Source organism: Anguilla rostrata, chromosome 8 (assembly GCF_018555375.3).
Source record: "Anguilla rostrata isolate EN2019 chromosome 8, ASM1855537v3, whole genome shotgun sequence".
NCBI classification, from domain to species: domain Eukaryota; kingdom Metazoa; phylum Chordata; class Actinopteri; order Anguilliformes; family Anguillidae; genus Anguilla; species Anguilla rostrata.
The window spans coordinates 24,085,725-24,105,399 of NC_057940.1; the positions used below are offsets into that span (position 1 = coordinate 24,085,725).

The 19,675-nt window shown below is 45.8% G+C and overlaps 1 protein-coding gene across 2 annotated transcripts in view; it reads left to right on the forward strand.

Moving 5' to 3' along the window:
- Positions 1–19,662, forward strand: part of yrk (Yes-related kinase) — a 31,048-nt gene extending 11,386 nt beyond the window's left edge. Inside the window, exons 2-13 of one of the 2 annotated variants that reach the window (XM_064347182.1) lie at positions 3,189–3,248; positions 7,122–7,378; positions 8,449–8,551; positions 8,922–9,020; positions 9,100–9,203; positions 9,736–9,885; positions 12,828–12,992; positions 15,055–15,234; positions 15,428–15,504; positions 15,935–16,088; positions 17,407–17,538; positions 17,955–19,662. In XM_064347182.1, the coding sequence (XP_064203252.1) occupies positions 7,129–7,378; positions 8,449–8,551; positions 8,922–9,020; positions 9,100–9,203; positions 9,736–9,885; positions 12,828–12,992; positions 15,055–15,234; positions 15,428–15,504; positions 15,935–16,088; positions 17,407–17,538; positions 17,955–18,163 (1,623 nt within the window). In that variant the 5' untranslated portion in view covers positions 3,189–3,248; positions 7,122–7,128 and the 3' untranslated portion in view covers positions 18,164–19,662. Of the gene's footprint in view, positions 1–3,188; positions 3,249–7,121; positions 7,379–8,448; positions 8,552–8,921; positions 9,021–9,099; positions 9,204–9,735; positions 9,886–12,827; positions 12,993–13,265; positions 13,422–15,054; positions 15,235–15,427; positions 15,505–15,934; positions 16,089–17,406; positions 17,539–17,954 lie in introns of both variants that reach the window. The other variant, XM_064347183.1, reaches the window with a different exon arrangement.
- Positions 19,663–19,675: the final 13 nt, after the last annotated feature.

Sequence of the window (19,675 nt, forward strand, 5' to 3'; positions counted from 1 at the left end):
TTTCCCAATGCCTTGAAGGTGCAAGGAGGGTGGCACTTTCTAGCTTTGGCACCGCACTGCACATGGTAAAAGCACAGACCTTGCTGTTGGGTTGTAGCTGTAATGCCGGTAATGGCCACTGTGTCCACCGGCAGTGTAGAGTCAACGTGGGCGGGACCTGGGACGGCCGTGCAGCTCTGCCAGCCGGCGGAAAAAAATGTGTCAGCTTCTCTGGCCAAAGCCCGGAAGTCCTTAATGTGCCAGGGCAGACTGTACTTGCGTAGGTAGCTGTTGCATGAACAGCTCCGTGAAAAGAAAACACGGTTTATGATTTCCCAGGAGATTCAACATATGATCCATCAACTCCAAGGGCTTGGAATCACCCAGTCCAGGCAGAGAGAACAGCTGATGAGCGCGCTCGGATTCAGTCAGACCGAACGTGTCGAGGCTTCATAAGTCGCATATTTATCTACCTCTGGCGGGTCTTCGAGAATGCTCACGACTCTAGCCGCAGTGGAACTGCTGAGAGCAGAAACAACATAATAATATTTTGTGTTGTCCTCGGTGATTCTCCGGAGTGCAAACTGTGCCTCTGTTTGGGCGAACCAAGCCGCAGATTGCCGTTCCCAAAGCTCTGGTAATTTACGAGAAACTGCATTCGCCCCTTCCATGATGCGTGAGTTCGAAAATAATCCTTGGAATCGTCCAAAGACAGAACAGGGTCACCAATGTAGGTGCACGGGAAATAACCAAACTGTGAGACTGCTTACCAAGTAAAGGCAACCGCAACCCTAATTTAACGCCCAAAGAACACGTCATAGAAGTCACAGCCTCATGACGTATCCGTGTCAACATTACGAGGTGAATTATGTCAGTATGTCCCAGAGGGAGCTGCCTATCATATATAGCCAGCTCTCCCCAGTTTTAGCGAGTAGCTTAGACCTTATAGCCTACATTTATTTTCATTTGCAGTACGTGCACATTTTTTATCAACATTATTTGCGGATACATGCACTTCTTTCTCCACACTCGTATTCATGGAAAATATCTGGAATGCGTAGACTGTAAACAAAATTGAAGTGGAGGTTTTGTTTTTGCTGGTTATTCTGAAAGCTAACACGGTAGATAACAGACTTGTGTATCTTGTTTGTTAAGTATAGACTAGCCTACTTGGTGATTAAAACGGATTTTTAACGGATAAATTGGGGGGGTTGAAATGCTGAGCTCTATTGCTGTATGTTAAATTTACATGCAGAACAGACCATCGTCTTGTGATTATATTTTAGCCTCTTGGTTTCTGAGAACTAACTGCTGTTGCAATTGAGTGACTAAGACCAGTTCTACCTGGGCAATGCTATAACCGATAACGCATTATCCCACAGGACAGCCTCACAGGATTTGAGGACCACAGGGGGCATATCTAGGATTGCTCCCCTGGGCAGTCCGGCTGTCCTTGTGGCAAGTCAGAATGCTTTTTAATCAATACCAATTATGCTCTGTGAATAGCAGAAGTGCAAAACTATAATTTATGGAAAAACACCATACCGCATTGACCATTTGTTAAATATACAGTCTCCAGCCATATGTTTCACATATAGTTGCCAGTATTTTACCATAAAATGTGCAATTTCTATTACAGTATGGTCTTGTTGAGGTGGCTTGCTGCAAAGTGACAAAGACTGCTGCCTAAAGCATTGTACCATCACAGAAGATCTGTCTGACTTTAGCTGGGCGGGAATGTGGCATCCACAGGCATATCTCTGCACATGGAGAGAGTCACTACACAGCAGATCCAGGAGCCCCTGCTAGCTTCTTGCCCCCTAACACACAGAGTCACACATTTCAGACCCATCTGGTGGAGATCAACAGGAGGAATTTTAGCAATAGAGCTTGGTTAGCTTGGGGGGAGTACTGAAACCACTGTGACACATCACCAACAGAAATGGGTTTGTGTGCGTTGTGCTGTTTGAGAGAGTGAGGGAGCGGGAGGAGAGAGTTGTGGAGATTCTGTTAGACAGGAGGTTATGAGCCAGGGAACAAGCAGAGAACAAAGAGTGTCACCCCCATTAGTTTATGTACAAACTCCACCGGATCCATGGCAGGGACCACTCCCTGGTGTGTGAGTTTGTGTGTGTTCGTGTGTTTTTGTGTGTATTTGTGCACCTCTACTTTTCATTGTGTGTGTTTCCTCCCCATTGTGTGCCTCTGGATGGCAGCCAGCTGAGCGAGAGAGAGAGAGAGACTTTATACTGTTCTGTATAGAGCTGAAACTTTGAACTGGTTCACAAAAACATGATACGTCATGTATCTACTATACATACCTTTTGTAATGTGAATTTCTGCACATTTTGGGAATGGGGGTGAGATCAGCAGGGTGGAGAGAAAATTGCAGCTGGGCTTTGTTGATGGGTTCCCTGTCCTTGGTCCCGGTCAGTCCAGGAAAAGGGGGGGGGGGGGGTTTGAAGGGCGTACAGGAAACTCTGCTGAGCTGACTTCCTGTAGCTCCCCTGATGGAGAAAGATAGATGGTGGACTGTGTGTGGGCGTGTGTGTGCGTGCGTGCGTGTGTGTGTGGGTGTGTGTACCTTTCTGTGTGTGCATGTCTGCGTTTCCATGTTGTAACAGAGCCACCAACACACACATAGTTACACACAGCCTTCCACTGTGGAATTTCTTTTGGGGGGTGCGGCTGATGTCATTACTGCCCCCCACAAATGCGACAGATCAGTAGTTTAGCAGCTCAGAGGAGCGTCTGTTCCGCGGACTTCAGGTTCCGTGGCAAAAAGGGAAGTCAGTGGTGAATTGGCACATTCCTCCACCCTGAGGAAACACTCTTGTGCGCAGTGTGAAAGCTGCCCCAGTCCTTGAGCCCGGACCAGGCCATGCCCTACTGGGCCGAACTCTCCCTGGGCCAGCCTGTACCCCCACAGGTCTCCTGCCATGTGGTCTGGAAATGGGTGTCCAGCCGCGGGTGTCTGGTCAGAGGAAAGAGAGATCAGGACTCGTTCTGTAACTTCCTCTTCCTGTGGGAGAAATGTAAGAAAGAGGAAGCCGAGCGGTGCAATGTGACAGAATGTGTGATAATGCTGTGGCTCCGCCCCCCTGCATCTGACCCTGTCTCTGTCTCACTCTCTGTCTCTCTCTCTCTCTCTCTCTCTTTCTCTCTCACTCCTCTCGCTCTGTCGTCCTCGTCTCTCCGTGGGACTCCAGGCAGCGCGGCCCGGGGGATGCTGGGGGACAGATGATCTGACGCCGAGTCGAAGGAACCTGGTGAGAAAGCGCGCCGCCCCATCGCATTACAGAAAGAGGGAGAGAAAGAGAGGGAAGAAGCAGGAGAGAGAGGGAGATGGTACTCAACCTGAAAAGTAAAAACAAAAACAAGCTCATAACTCTGATGTCTTATTGTATTGTGATAGAGAAAGGGAATGGCAGCGTACCCGTTTAGATAACAGCCTGGCAGTTGAGATACAAGAAACACTAGCTGCTGAAGTTCAGAGGCTAGCATGTCGTCACTGTAGTATGAAAGGCTGAGCGAGACAGAGGAAGGCCAAGCCTGTGTGTTTGTGGTTTTCCTGTTGGTAAGCATACTTTCGGTAAAGCTAAGGGATTTCCAGTCTCCCATTCACATCAATAATGGTTATTTCAGCTGGCAGTCTTCTGTGGGCTTATACCTAATGTCTATTTTCTCTGATCTAGAGAATTAATATTTAATTAATATGAATTTAATAAACACATCTAACCATTATGAATGCATTTCAGAAATCGAGATGTCTGCCAACATGTAAAGTTTGCTTGTAATAAGCCATGAACCATGCATCACAAGTTAAATATCTTAAAGCAACATACTACATTTATTTCCTCTGCACAATATCTCCAGGCTGAACCCAGTCTTTCATTTACAATTCACCATTTTCTAATGGGCCTCTTTCATCCATATTTACATGTGCCCGTGTGAAAGGTCGGTTTAAAACTAACTTAAAATATCGGATTGCAGTCCATTTCTGCAAAAAAAAAAAAAAAAACAGGTGCGTAGGTCAAAATAATTCAGTTAATTCAGAATTTCACACACAGTAACATTTTTAGTGTTAGTTTTACTCTGACCGAGTTTATATGAGTCCAATACGGATCGAATGTACTCTATCAGTGTTGCTTTCACACTGAACATTTCACAGTGCAGGGGAGATTCAACAGCTTTGGCATACTGCCTTATCAGTGAAATGGTGCTGTATTACGCGTTTCTTTTTTCAACAAGTTTCAAAAAAGTTTATTGATGCACAGGGTTAACCGGGATCCTTGGGGCTATGGATGCATTGGGAATGGAGGTCATTCAGAGCTCTTGAGAAATGTTTTTTTTTCATCCTCTTAATGCTTTTGTGGATCAGTGATAATAAGAAGCTTCAGAAGGCATAGTTATCTGTGCTTCTTCCACTTTCATACATCTGTTCATTTGACTAGTCAGTCCATAACTGAGATGTCTATACCGGTATCTGTGACTTTCTGTTGTAGTATTGCTAAGATAAATAGGAATCAAAGATAGCCAAACAAGAGGGTCACATGGACCAATGATCCAATGGTTCAGATTTAGTGCTTTCTTGAGAATAAAGATGCTAACAGGTATCTACAAGCAGTGACAAAGTTGGAGGAACATATTGAAATTAAAACATTTGTCTTTACCTTTAATTTTTCTACACGTACTATTAAAATGAGAAAAAAAAGTTTATTTAACTGAGATAATTTTTTCCCCACCATGAGGCAGTTGCAGCAGTTCCTGAAATATGACGCAGTGGTGTAGATTAAGTGAATATGTATTTATATTTGAGTTATTATAAGCCTTTTTGCAGTTGGGGGTAATGAGTGGATTTTCTTAGAGATAATGTGTTTGTCTTTCACTTAAACTTCTGGACATCACTTTCCTTTCAAATAGCTGGTGTACTGGGGTATGCCATTTTGTTTCCAGATATCAAATATAAATAATTTCTTATCTACTGAACATGGGGCTGGACCAGCTGATGGTGAGTGATTGCGGACGAGGTGAATTCTTTTCAGTTTCTCTCTAAGCTCAGTATGGAAGCACTTATGTTTTTTGATCAGAGTCGTTAGTAAAAAGAAGAATGTTATAGATGGATCATCGTATTCGGATCTTTTATAGGCAGCCAGGTGGGTTGCTTGTCCATCCATATACAGATGTACTGTGGCTGTGGTTAAGGAAGTTATAAAGAAAGACTGGAGTAGTCACTCCCAAGACTCCTTGGTTTTTTTCCAGTAAAATGTATTGGTCACAGTGTCTAGTGTAGTGGACCAGTGCAGTGGGTGGACTCGGAGATCATGGTGGTAAAGTTTTGTATAAGATGAGATTTGAGTGGTATATGAAAGCAGATGTGGACTATTTTCAAGGAATGTGTGTGGTTACGACAACCCAACAACTTTGTGCTTTTCAAATTGTATGATCAGCACAGGAACTAATATTGATATTTTGTTGTTTTGATTCCTTGAATGTGGTTGCTTTGGTGAATGCAGGTGGTTCCATGAATTAGAAAAATGTAACATAGTCCTGTCCTGTTTCTCTGTAATTTTTTAGGGTTACAATATGCATATATTTATGACATGTGGATCCTCATAATATCTTTATTGGCTACAATTATGGTAATTCCCCTTGTTATAAGCACACATAAACAATATGACCAGCTCATAAAAACTGTCATAAGGTTGGGGTGCCTGCAACAATAAGCATTATGTCTGTAGTAGCATAATATATCAATATTTACCCATCCTTTCACAATATTGTATAACAGACAAGACGTAATAGACAATGGTTATGATCCATTATGGAGAAGCCATTAAGATATCATTAACACTGCATTAGATGCACTTCAAAACAGATGTTACCATGTTTGTTTGACTTTTTTGGTGTGAGGCATGAAAATGACATGCGTCTGCCTGGAGCGTGTCACAAATATAGACTCTCAGATATAGATTCAGTATATATCTGGTGCGGTTTTACATAAATTTAGCTACATATACAGTCACACACAGAGTCACAAAGATACGGGGTCCAACTGTTCCCCTTCTCCCTCTGTCCTTGAGTGTGATCCTGCCACACATCCATCCCTCTCTTTCTGTTTTACTTTCATTCTCTCTCTCTCTTTCTTTATCTTGCTCTCTCGTGCTCATGCTCTATTCTTCTGTCTCTCATTTGTGCATACGCTATGTGATTTTAAAGGGGAAGTGGGGGGTGGTGTCCCTTTCCTCTGGGAGAAGTGTGTGTGTGTATTTGCGTTTGCGGGTGTCTGTGTGTGCGTGTGTGTGCGTGCGTGTGTGTGTGCGGGTGTGCATGTGTGTTTGTAGCGGGGTCCCTGAAGAGAGGGAAGGGTGGAGTTACACCACTGCTGCGTGTGTATGTCCAAGTGTGTATTTGTAAACTTGTGTGTCCCTGTGTTTGTATATTTAGAAGGGGTGTGTGAGTAGAGGTGTTTGTGTACATACTTTGAACACGAAGCTCTTTAAACCCTTTTTTTCTCTTCAGTTTGGGACCGCTAATGTGCCTCTCGAGTTACAGCTATGTCATCAAAACCTGTTTTACACCACACAGTACTACAGAAGTGAAATCGCACCAATCATCTCTGTCGGTATAGATATGCTGCTATCAAAAGAGAAAATAAGTTTGTATATTTGGGAGAATTAGTTTGGGAGAGAGATAGGAGAGGAAAATAAATATCAGTGATCAGGAATGATTCCTGTCCAGCTACATGGCACTGAAGTTCTCACATGAAGCGCGCTAGCCACATCGTCTACAGAATCACCAATAGCTCTGTCTCTTACTGAGGGGTGTCTCTGACCTGTGTGCACCTGGCATGTTGTTCATGCCGCAGTAGTCTGAGAAACCTCAGTCAGCTTAAACCCACGTACTGATGCTGGGACAGAGCTTCTCTCTGGGCTTCTCTCAGACACGTTGCTTCGGTTTAGTTTCCTTTGTCTTTGCTCGAGATATGAGGTAGCGTTAGCTTGTTAGCCTCGTTCCAGGTGATGTGGATATTATTAAAGCAGCGGATAGAGAGGGAGAAGGAGGGTGTGTGTGTGGGTATGTGTGTGTGCGCGTGTGCGTTTGTGTGTGTGTGAATCTCTCAGTGTGTCCTTTCTCCTCAGTGTCACTATGGGGTGTGCTCACTGTAAGCAGAAGAAGTCCAAAGCAGCGGAGAGCTCAGCACAGTCTGCGTGTGACATAGCAGTGCCACAGCCCTCCACCGTGCCCCGCTATGCCCCAGAGCCCACCCAGGCGCCCGCAGGAGGCCTTATTCCTGACTTCAACAACTACCCCAGCTTGGCCAGCGGGGGCCAGCCCTTCGGCTCGTCCACCTGCTTCCCCTCCAGCACTGCTGTGGCCAGAGGAGGTGTTATCACAGGTCAGACAGCCCTGCAAAGTGTGCGTGTGTGTGTGTGTGTGCGTGTGTGCGTGTGTGCGTGTGTGCGTGTGTGCGTGTGTGTGTGTGTGTGTGCGTGTGTGTGAACTTGTAATACTATCTTTGTGGGAACCAAATGTCCTCACAAGGATAGAACGATGAGGAAAATTTATCTTTGTGGGGTCCTTTTGCTGGTTCCCACAAGGTCAAGAGGCTGTTTTAGGGTTAGGACTTAGGGTTAGGGTTAGAGGTTACGGAATGAATGTAGTCAATGGGAAGTCCTCACAAGGATAGCTGTATGGGACTGTGTGTGTGTGTGTGTGTGCGTGTGTGCGTGCGTGCGTGTGTGCGTGTGTGCGTGTGTGCGTGTGTACGTGTGTGCGTGTGTGCGTGTGTGTGTGTGTGTGTGTGTGTACGTGTGTGCGTGTGTGCGTGTGTGTGTGTGTGTGTGTGTGTGTGTGTGTGTGTGTGTGTGTGCTGTGTGGTGCATGTGTGCGTGTGTGTGTGTGTGTGTGCGTGTGTTCATGTGTGCGTGTGTGTGTGTGTGTATGTATGTATGTGTGTGTGTGTGTGTGTGTGTGTGTGTGTTCATGTGTGTCTGTGTGTGTCTTTGTGTTGGGTTGGGTTTATTTTGAGCATGTGTGCACATATGAGCTTCATATGCATGCAAATGTTGGCTTTGGTGTGGCGGTGTCAGTATTTTTAATGCTTCTCTATACTGCAACCGCGCAGATATCAGTCAAGTGTGTTTGAGCATGAACGCCTTGCTATTAATAGCTCCGTGGTTCAGCACTTCTGCCTGGTTCTCAGTGTTCATCTGCCTCCGCTCATGGACTGAAATACATTAGAAATACAACCATAAAATGAAAAGAATAATGTGGCGATTGAAAAAAAATATGGCAGAAATAAATCTAATAAATATAGAGACATATTTTGGAATATATTCAGATATATAATTTTTTTCACCTTGTTTGTGTGGGCATGTGTGTTTTTGTATGTGTATGTGCATTTATGTGGGTTTATATGTGTCTGTGTGTGTGTGGGTATGCATGCTTGTATGTGTGTGTGTGCAGGTGGAGGTGTGACGCTCTTCATTTCCCTGTACGATTATGAGGCTCGCACAGAAGATGACCTGTCCTTCCGGAAGGGCGAGAAATTTCACATTATCAACAACACGTAAGTGTTACACTGGGGTGTGTGTGTGTGTGAAAGAGAGGGAGAGTGCACATGCATGCATCTATGTGGGCATCTTTCTCTTTCTGTGTATGTATATGTGTGTGTTTGTGTGTGTGCATGCATGCACGTGTGTGTGTGCGTGTGTGCGTGCATGTGTACCTGTGTGAGTGTGCGTGCGTGCGTGCGTGCGTGCGTGCATGTGCGTGTGTGATAAAGCTTGATGTCAAGGACTCCTGTCTTACAAGAGTTTCAGTGTTTGTTTTACAGGGTGGAGTGCTCCGCATGGCTAAAGTAACCGTGGTGATTGTGGCGACACATGGCTACGGTAACCGTGGTGATTGTAGTGGTCAGTGCTGTCTTCCCTTCTCAGGGAAGGGGACTGGTGGGAAGCTCGCTCTCTCGACACTGGGAATTCAGGCTTCATCCCCAGCAACTACGTGGCCCCAGTGGACTCCATACAGGCAGAGGAGTGAGTAGGACTTGGATAGGCTGGCGGTACAGTATTAGGGTTTGCAGTTGGTCTGACCCTCGTACCTCTGTCTCCCCAGGTGGTATTTTGGGAAGATGGGGCGGAAGGACGCAGAGCGGCAGCTGCTGGGGCAAGGGAATCCGCGTGGGACCTTCCTCATCCGCGAGAGCGAGACCACCAAGGGTGAGGAGGGCGCCAGTCAATTTATGGAATTATCATACCGCTGATGTCCAGATTGACTGCCAGGGCCTACATCTGACAGTACTGCTCTAAAAGTGACAGGTGCTACCATAACTTGTTGTGTGGGAGACAAGAGAAAAGGTTGCCAGTATAGAACAGAATCTAAATTTCAACATCATGTAGAAACACCAAGGACTAAAGATGGCTCTAACATTGTTGACGATGCATTGATATAAATACTGAACAATTCCGCCTCCTTCTACATCCCCGTTCAAAGTATTCTGATCTTCTTTTAGCTCTTTCTATGTTGCTTTTATTATATATGGATTTGGAGATATTCAGTGTTTTTTAGTTTAAATAATAATCATGCATGTGTAATTGAATCAATGTCTATCTCCAAATCAATGTATATGCAAGAATAAATATATTTGTTTTTATTATATATTGATTTTGTTTGACATATCAAGTGTTGTTCAGTTTAAATGATCATCATGTGTGAAATTGAATCAAACGTCAGTCTCCCTCTGTCTCTCAGGTGCATACTCTCTGTCTATTCGAGACTGGGATGATGGAAAAGGAGATCACGTTAAGCATTATAAGATACGCAAGCTGGACAACGGAGGCTACTACATCACCACCCGCACGCAGTTCGACACCGTGCCGCAGCTGGTGGAGCACTACACTGGTGAGAAGAAGAACAGATTCACAATTAGAACTTAGGCCAGGTGCTGTGTGTTCTTACATTAACGTATAGAACTTAGCCCAGGTACAGTGTATTCTTACATTAATGTATAGAACTTAGGCCAGGTACAGTGTATTCTTACATTAATGTATAGAACTTAGGCCAGGTACAGTGTATTCTTACATTAACGTATGTAACTTAGACCAGGTACAGTGTATTCTTACATTAATGTATAGAACTTAGGCTGTGTACAAGGTATTCTTACATGAAAATGAGCTAAATCTACCTTTTCATTGTATTTGTTATTTTTTAAACTGAGCTATCAAAGGTTTTACTGATTCAGCTGAACTTGTTTGACATTCACAGAGAAATATAGCTCTGCCTCTCGATCTAGAATTTGTTAATTTATCATCATCATCATCGACGACATAGTAAATGTGTTTATCCATTATTCATCCTATTTTGCTCAAATGTACTGATGTTTTGTCATTTTATTTATGGTTCCCCTCAGATTTTAAATCATGTTCTGAAGGGTGACTGTCTCCCTGGTAGGTTGGGGTTCATAAATTATCTATAAAATAGTTGTTTGCAACAGATGGAAGGTGGCTCTTCTTCATTTTGTGTTGTTCTATTACCGGTCTTAGTGTGAACCTCTGCTCCTGTGTCTTCCTGCTGGTGTGTGTTTGTGTACTCAGGTTAGGGCTCTGCAGTGTGTGTTAGTGTTCTCAGGTTAAGGCTCAGCAGTGTGTGTTAGTGTACTCAGGTTAGGGCTCAGCAGTGTGTGTTAGTGTACTCACGTTAGGGCTCAGCAGTGTGTGTTGGTGTACTCAGGTTAGGGCTCAGCAGTGTGTGTTAGTGTACTCACGTTAGGGCTCAGCAGTGTGTGTTAGTGTACTCAGGTTAGGGCTCAGCAGTGTGTGTTAGTGTACTCAGGTTAGGGCTCAGCAGTGTGTGTTAGTTTTACTCAGTTAGGGCTAGCAGTGTGTGTTAGTGTACTCAGGTTAGGGCTCAGCAGTGTGTGTTAGTGTACTCAGTTAGGGCTCAGCAGTGTGTGTTAGTGTACTCAGGTTAGGGCTTTAGCAGTGTGTGTTAGTGTACTCAGGTTAGGGCTCAGCAGTGTGTGTTGTGTACTCAGGTTAGGGCTCAGCATGTGTTGTGTACTAGTGTAGGCTCAGCAGTGTGTGTCAGGTTAGGGCTCAGCAGTGTGTGTTAGTGTACTCAGGTTAGGGCTCAGCAGTGTGTGTTAGTGTACTCAGGTTAGGGCTCAGCAGTGTGTGTTAGTGTACTCAGGTTAGGGCTCAGCAGTGTGTGTTAGTGTACTCAGGTTAGGGCTCAGTAGTGTGTGTTAGTGTACTCAGGTTAGGGCTCAGCAGTGTGTGTTAGTGTACTCAGGTTAGGGCTCAGCAGTGTGTGTTAGTGTACTCAGGTTAGGGCTCAGCAGTGTGTTAGTGTACTCAGGTTAGGGCTCAGCAGTGTGTGTTAGTGTACTCAGGTTAGGGCTCAGCAGTGTGTGTTAGTGTACTCAGGTTAGGGCTCAGTAGTGTGTGTTAGTGTACTCAGGTTAGGGCTCAGCAGTGTGTGTTAGTGTACTGAGGTTAGGGTTCAGTAGTGTGTGTTAGTGTACTCAGGTTAGGGCTCAGCAGTGTGTGTTAATGTACTCAGGTTAGGGCTCAGCAGTGTGTGTTAGTGTACTCAGGTTAGGGCTCAGCAGTGAGGGTTTACGGGTAGAAGAAACAGAGTTATCAGAACCGGACCTGTGTTTGTCTCACTTCTTTTGTTAAGTGTCTGCCTAACTCTTTGTCTGACTGTATTAACCACAGCCGCTTTCCTAACACTGTCCGTAATTGTGTCATAAGGCTCACAGTGGCACTACTGCATGAATATGTTTTGTACCGTATCTTACAATGCAGTGAAGGAAGGTTACAGGTGTGGGTGAGCATCTCCTTATAATTCTACATTTCAGTTAGAACTTCAGTCAGGCCTTCATACCCCCCACTGTGACAATGGGCCGCACCCACAGTTCTGTGGCTCCATCATTCATTCGAAGGCCATAGACTGCACTACTGCACCCTGCTGGATGTAGATTGTTACTGCACCTAGTTCAGAAACGTACACCCTTGGTATAGTGCAATGCCATGTGTGCCTGTGAGTATGTAGACAGCATCCGCAGAACAAGAGCAGTCACCCAGAGGTTTGAAAAGCAGAGCGCTGATGATATGCATATGCCACAGCCTTCTCAGTCACCAGCTCTGTGCCATACTGAGAATTTTTTATAATGATGACTGAGGCATGGCTTTCTACTTCTGGAAAGTAGATTCATTGATTTCCTTATTGAAGAGAGTGCATGCTTTCTTGGAGAGAGTGCATGATTTCTTGTGGAGGGAGTGCATGCTTTCTTGTGGAGAGAGTGCATGCTTTCTTGTGTAGAGAGTGCAAGTTTTCTTGTGGAGAGAATGCACGTTTTCTTGTGGAGAGAGTGCACGCTTTCTTACGTGCATACAGGCCATGTTTGCCACTGTTGATGGCTCAACATCCCGTTCAGTGACTTTTCAGCGTTTGTTCTATTATTTGTTCACTTCCTGTAGCCAGGCATTCTAGAATTGGCCGGTGATTCGTCAGACAGGAACATCTGTACTTCTACGTTTAGGAGGTAGAATACTAGCATGTGCTTGAGAACACATCCAGCGAATATACTTGTGTGTTTTCACTGATGGTGTGCTTTGCTAGCGCAAGCCACCTCAGGCAGAACTGATGTGAGCTGATTGGATTTGTAGATTTATGGCTGCTTTGGGTGCACCGTCTGCCTGCCTGGTTGTGTGTAACATTGTCTTTGTCTCCTGTGCCTCTGTTTCACTGTCTGGGTTCTTTTTTTCTTTGTTGCCTCTCTCTCTCGCTACATCTTTTGCTCTTTTGTCTGTATCTCTCTCGTGGACCCTGTATCACAGAGCGTGCTGCAGGCTTGTGCTGTCGATTGATTGGCAGCTGTCGTCGGGGAATGCCCAAGCTGGCGGACCTGTCCGTCAAGACAAAGGACGTGTGGGAGATTCCGCGAGAGTCTCTCCAGCTCATTAAGAAGCTGGGGAATGGGCAGTTTGGGGAAGTTTGGATGGGTAGGAACCACACTGCAGTGTGGAATGTGCACCAGAGGGGGCGAGGGAATGGGTTGCACAGTCCCTCCAGGAAAACAGGAAGTCATCCATTAGCCATGTGTGGGGCCTGTTAGTGCAGGTCCACTGGGGCCATGCCCTAGCATCCTGAGTTACCCTTCCTGGAGATGTACTGCTGCCCCTCCCTCCCTCCCTCTTAACCCCATCCCCCCCCCCATCATTGCATGCGACTCCAGTTCATTTCACCCCTCTCCCTTCACCACCCCCCCTTCCCAGGCAATAACGATGGCCTCTGCTATTTCCTGACCAAGCCCTGCCCCAATTCCACCCCCCAGACCATGGGGCTGGGGCGAGACGCCTGGGAGATCTCCCGCACCACCCTCCAGCTCACCCGCAAGCTGGGACATGGCTGCTTTGGGGACGTCTGGATGGGTGAGAGAGTCCCGCTCTGTCTCCAGTGATCAGCGATCAGCATTGTCCCGCTCTGTCTCCAGTGATCAGCAATCAGCATTGTCCTGCTCTGTCTCCAGTGATCAGCGATCAGCATTGTCCTGCTCTGCCTCCAGTGATCAGTGATCAGTGATCAGCACTGTCCTGCTCTGTATCCAATGATCAGTGATCAGCGCTGTCCTGCTCTGTCTCCAGTGATCAGCGATCAGCATTGTCCTGCTCTGTCTCCAGTGATCATTGATCAGCGCTGTCCCGCTCTGTCTCCAGTGATCAGCAATCAGCATTGTCCTGCTCTGTCTCCAGTGATCAGTGATCAGCATTGTCCTGAGCTGTCTCCAATGATCAGCGCTGTCCAGGAATACCTGGCTTTCTGCAGAGCTATCTCAGCCGTCCTCAGTGTTCAGCACTGTCCATCCGCTAATGTCGCACTGTCCAGAACCTGTGCCTGGCGATCAGTGGCATCCAGCCCTGCCTCCACAACGTCCAGCTCTGCCTCAGTTTCCCATCTGACACCTTCCTCTCATGCACCCCCCCACACTCCCTCCTCCTTGCCTCCACTCTCCCTCCATACTCCCCTCTCCTGCATGCCTATGTGTCCGTGTGTCACAGATCCGTCCGTCCGTCCGTCCATCCTGCTGTGGGATCTCCCTGTTTATGCTGCATCTCATTTCAGATAGGATGAACTTCCCATAGTCAAGGAGACAAGCACAGCCATTTAGTGCCATAAAACAACTAAGAAATATTAAATATTTCTTGATTCAAGTAGAAGGTATTTAATCAGCCAAGTAACAACACAATATAGGACAGCACAGTAGAAAGGATAAATTACAAAAAAACTACATTCATTCAAATTACAGCCTTGAATATACCCACTGGTCTAATGGTGAGTATAGTTTGCTTGTGTGCAGTGGTAAACAGAAGGACATAGAATTATGATTCTTTAGTAGCACCATTATTATCTAGTACATTTTACTTATTTGGCCTCTCTTCAATTGAAAATGTAGCTTCTACTCTGCAGCTTAATTTAACATTTAATCGGCTTCTGTGAGGTTGTTCAGATAAGTGAGGACTAATGTTAACGTGAGATTTCTTTAAAAAAATAATAGCGGAGGTAATGAGTAATTTCTCATTGAAATACCCCGCTGTGTTCTTGTGCTGAAGGAATCAGATTCCTTCTGTCTGCCATTACTTACTCTCAATTACGCTTACACTGATCAGAGCACATAAAGTCAGACTCATTATAACTTCAATCAATTCTATTCCGCACCACTGAGCTCTGGCTGAGGAAATGGCTGTCATATCGGGTTTAGCTTATCGGTCATTGGGCAGTTTTCCTAAAATTCTCATGCAATACTGGTTTGATAGTAACTTTCTCAAAAATGGTCCCACAGTTAATTGGTATGTGGTCTTAATTCATCAACCAAGACTGTATGTGCCCATTTTATATTTGTATATTCTCTGGCCTTGTTTAAAAAACCGGTAACCTAGGTTCAGTTTAGCAGACGCTTTCACTCTCAAACTTAACTGGAAGGAGGAGCAGCATATGCAGGAATCCTGGAGGATCATGGCTATTCTGTCGCACTCACCTCCTCTCCACTGCTTCCCCTTGTGGCAGGTATGTGGAACGGCACCACAAAGGTAGCGGTGAAGACGCTGAAGCCCGGGACGATGTCTCCGGAGGCCTTCCTGGAGGAAGCCCAGATTATGAAGCGCCTTCGCCACGATAAGCTGGTGCAGCTATACGCCGTGGTGTCAGAGGAGCCCATCTACATCATCACTGAGTTTATGAGCCAGGGTGCGAATACTAATGTCTACACTGAACACACGCAGAAATGTGTACAGTACAGCCCTATAAAAACTCACAACTAGACTAGATCTGCAAATGTACTCATGTGCATACACACTAACTCATGCTCACAGACACACAAACACGCACATGCAAGCGTGCTCTCTGTCTGGCTCAGCAGTAATGCTTTGTGTGTGGACAGGAAGCTTGCTGGACTTCCTGAAGGATGGAGAAGGCAGGACTCTGAAGTTGCCACAGCTTGTGGACATGGCTGCTCAGGTACCTGCATCTATGCAGTCCCACCCCTGACAACCACACCCCTCCTACAACCACCCCCTTACAGCTACACCCATCACAGAGTCCCACCCCCTTACAACTACACCCCTTCCTACAGTCCCACCCCCTTACAGCTACACCCCTTCCTACAGTCCCACCCCCTTACAACCACACCCCTTCCTACAGTCCCACCCCCTCACAGTCAGTCTAACAGCGACACCCTTTTTACACCACCACTACCTTATCATATCCATATACATTTATAGCCACGCCCCCCTCACAAATTCCATGTTTCATTCCAGCAGCCATTTCCATGCCGTACTTCTTGAAACCACACTGTGCGCTCTGCTCAAAGGCCAGCAGTTAGTCTGTGAGTAAGCTGAATGCCTGCGTTTGTCTGTCCGTCTGTTTGTCTGTCCGTCTCCCTGTCCAGATTGCAGCTGGAATGGCCTACATAGAAAGGATGAATTACATCCACCGGGACCTGCGTGCCGCCAACATCCTGGTGGGGGACAACCTGGTGTGCAAGATTGCAGACTTTGGCCTGGCGCGACTCATCGAGGATAACGAGTACACAGCACGGCAAGGTGAGAGTCACAGTCCAGAGAAATTAGACTCAGACAGGTGAGAGTCACAGTCCAGAGAAATTAGACTCAGACAGGTGAGAGTCACAGTCCAGAGACTCAGACATGTGAGAGTCACAGTCCAGAGAAATTAGACTCAGACAGGTGAGAGTCACAGTCCAGAGACTCAGACAGGTGAGAGTCACTGTCCAAAGAAATTAGACTCAGGTGAGAGTCACAGTCCAGAGACTCAGACAGGTGAGAGTCACAGTCCAGAGAAATTAGGACTCAGAGGTGAGAGTCACAAGTGCAGAAAATTAGACCACAGTGAGAGTCACCAGTTCCTAGAAATTAGGTAACTACAGACAAGGTGTGAGAGAGTCACAGTCACCAAAGCTCAGACATGTGAGATTAAGTCAAGAAATTAGACTCAGACAGGTGAGAGTCACAGTCCAGAGAAATTAGACTCAGACAGGTGAGAGTCACAGTCCAGAGAAATTAGACTCAGACAGGTGAGAGTCACAGTCCAGAGACTCAGACATGTGAGAGTCACAGTCCAGAGAAATTAGACTCAGACAGGTGAGAGTCACAGTCCAGAGAAATTAGACTCAGACAGGTGAGAGTCACAGTCCAGAGACTCAGACAGGTGAAAGTCACAGTCCAGAGAAATTAGACTCCGGTGAGATTCAAAGTCCGGAGTCTCAGACAGATGAGAGTCACTGTCTAGAGAAATTTGACTCAGGTGAGAGTCACAGTCCAGAGACTCAGACAGGTGAGAGTCACAGTCCAGAGAAATTAGACTCAGGTGAGAATCACAGTCCAGAGAAATTAGACTCAGACAGGTGAGAGTCACAGTCCAGAGACTCAGACAGGTGAGAGTCACTGTCCAGAGAAATTAGGCTCAGGTGAGACTGGCCATGCAGAGGAGTGGCAGAAAAAGAACACATGGATGTAACCTTGGTTGTCCTGGGTAGAAACTTGGAGTGGAAACTGGACACCACCTTTACAGCTGTCGAAAAACTGACTGTAGGAGAAGGAAGTATCCTCATCACTGCAAAGCTTTTCAACAGGAATTTAATATGCAATACAAATATAACCCTGTTTATACATTGTGTCCACTGGCAATTAAAACACAATTAAGAAAAACACACCACATATATGCCATGAATAGTAGCGTAATAATTGTTGTTTCCAAACTGTTGCTAAGTAGCCGCCTTTCAGGAGGGCAGTTCATTGTGACTGCAGATGGCTAAAGAGAGAGGAGACAGAAAACGATGAAACATCCTTCGCCTGCTCTGCAGCTCTGTTGCGTTTGACTGAAATGTGTCGCTGTTCGTCACAGGAGCGAAGTTTCCCATCAAATGGACAGCACCTGAGGCAGCACTTTTTGGCAAATTCACCATCAAGTCTGACGTCTGGTCCTTTGGCATCCTCCTCACAGAGCTCATCACCAAGGGCCGTGTGCCATACCCAGGTACACACACACACACACACACACACACACACACACACGCTCACGGTGTCCCTTTAGGTGCCCAATGGGCTTTGACTTGAGCCGATATAGGTAGGCGGTGGCGGTTGATAAGGTGTTAACATACGAATAAAAGAGCAGCAGGAAAAGGGTAGATTGCATTGGCCGGGAATCGCACCTGGGCCTCCCGCGGGGCAGGCGAGAACTCTACCACTGCACCACCAATGCATGAATGGTTGAGAAGGGGATAACATGGGAAACAGAAGGATTCTACCACTGAACCACCAATGCTCACATATTGTCCTTCCTACATGTAACATGCACACACTCAAGTGGGCAAAATACAGTATGTGTAAATAAGTATCTGTGTAGGTGCCTAAACTGAGCTGTGTGTGTGTGTGTGTGTGTGTGTTCTTCAGGGATGAATAATCGGGAGGTGCTGGAGCAGGTGGAGCGGGGGTACCGCATGCCGTGCCCGGTGGGCTGCCCCAGCTCGCTGCATGACCTGATGGTGCAGTGCTGGAGGAAGGAGGCAGATGAGCGGCACACCTTTGAGTACCTGCAGAGCTTCCTGGAGGACTACTTCACTGCCACAGAACCCCAGTACCAGCCAGGAGAGAACCTGTGAGGGGGCACGTCCCCCCAAACGCCCCCCTCGCCTCCAAATGCCCCCCTTGCCTCCAAACGCCCCCCCCACCCCCAAACTTCCCCCTCGCCTCCAAATGCCCCCCTTGCACAACATTTAATGAAGAGTGCCTTGTGCTCCAAGCAGTTTCAGTTCTTTACCCTTAGCCTCAACCACTGTGATATTTCTTTCTGCTGCTCTGCATCTCCCTCCCCTTCTCTTTCCTCCTCCAATCCATTTACCTGCCTTTCTCCTCTATTCCTCTTTTCTCCATTTCATTTATTCTTTTTTAAAACTTTTCTTTTTTTTCCTGTTCCCCTCTTTCTCTGCTTACTCCTGCTTACCCTGTCTTGCCATAAATCTTCTCTCTCTATCCTCCCTCTCTCCCTCCCTTTCTCTCTCCCTCCCACTCCTGTTTCCTGTTGCCGTAGAGACCTTGAGTCCTGAACAAGCAGCCTCTCTTTTTCTCTCTCCTGCTATCCATGGGCACAGAACAATGGATACCGAGCCTTCAGATTTATTCTTTCCTTTGATTTAGATGGACGGACTTTGTCTGGACTCTGTTACTCTGGACTCTGCTCTGAGCTCTGTTGCTTCGGCCTGCCCAAGAACGAGTGTGGATCTGATCTGCACAGATTGTAGACAGAGAACTATGGAGCCTTTCATGCAAATATGTCACTTTATTTCTGCTCTCCTTTCATTTTTTTTTTTTACTTAATGTTGGGAACTTTCATAAATAAGGGTTGGGGGAACAAAGTCATCATGCAGTGCTATAATTCAATAGAGGGCTCTTTATCTTTGTGATTAATGTTTATTTGATATTGTATAAGTGTGATTATTATTTAATACATGCTTTTATTGTAGTCTTATTTGTCATGTGCCAGTTGTGCTATATAACCTCCCAGAATAAAGAGTCACTGAGGTCAAAGGGCAGGCATCTTGTCACATGATAAAAGCGCTTTGGATAAAAGCGCTATATAAATGTCCATTTACATGACTACAGTGCCACTTGTGCCTTGCTGTGCCCAGTAATATTTGGAAAAACACTGCTAGCACATGTTACTCCAACAGTGTGGTAAGGTTGTGGCAATGCTGTAGCAGTGTTTTTATCATTTTGTTTTTCATTTCTTCCGAAAAATCATATAATTCCAGCTATAGGTTCACGTCACACTTAAAAAAAAAAAAAAAAAAAAAAAAATAAAAAAATTTTTTTTTTAAAGCATGTTAAGGACATTTACAACCTGTCAGGACCGCAAGACCTCAATGCTCTAGAACTTTCCAATGGCCTAAAAAAGATGTTATTTGCTTAGTTATTTGGAACCATTTTTACCCTAAAGGGCATCATATCTCTGCCTTATGATTATATGATGAAGGTGATTATTTGATTTGATTTAAATGTTTTTTTAATGCTGGTTATTTTGTTTTTCCCTGTTTAAGTGAGGACTTGTGGCCTTATGGCTTTCAGGTGTACATTATGTAAAAGGCTTTTCCAGAGAAACTCACCGCAGGGTCCGT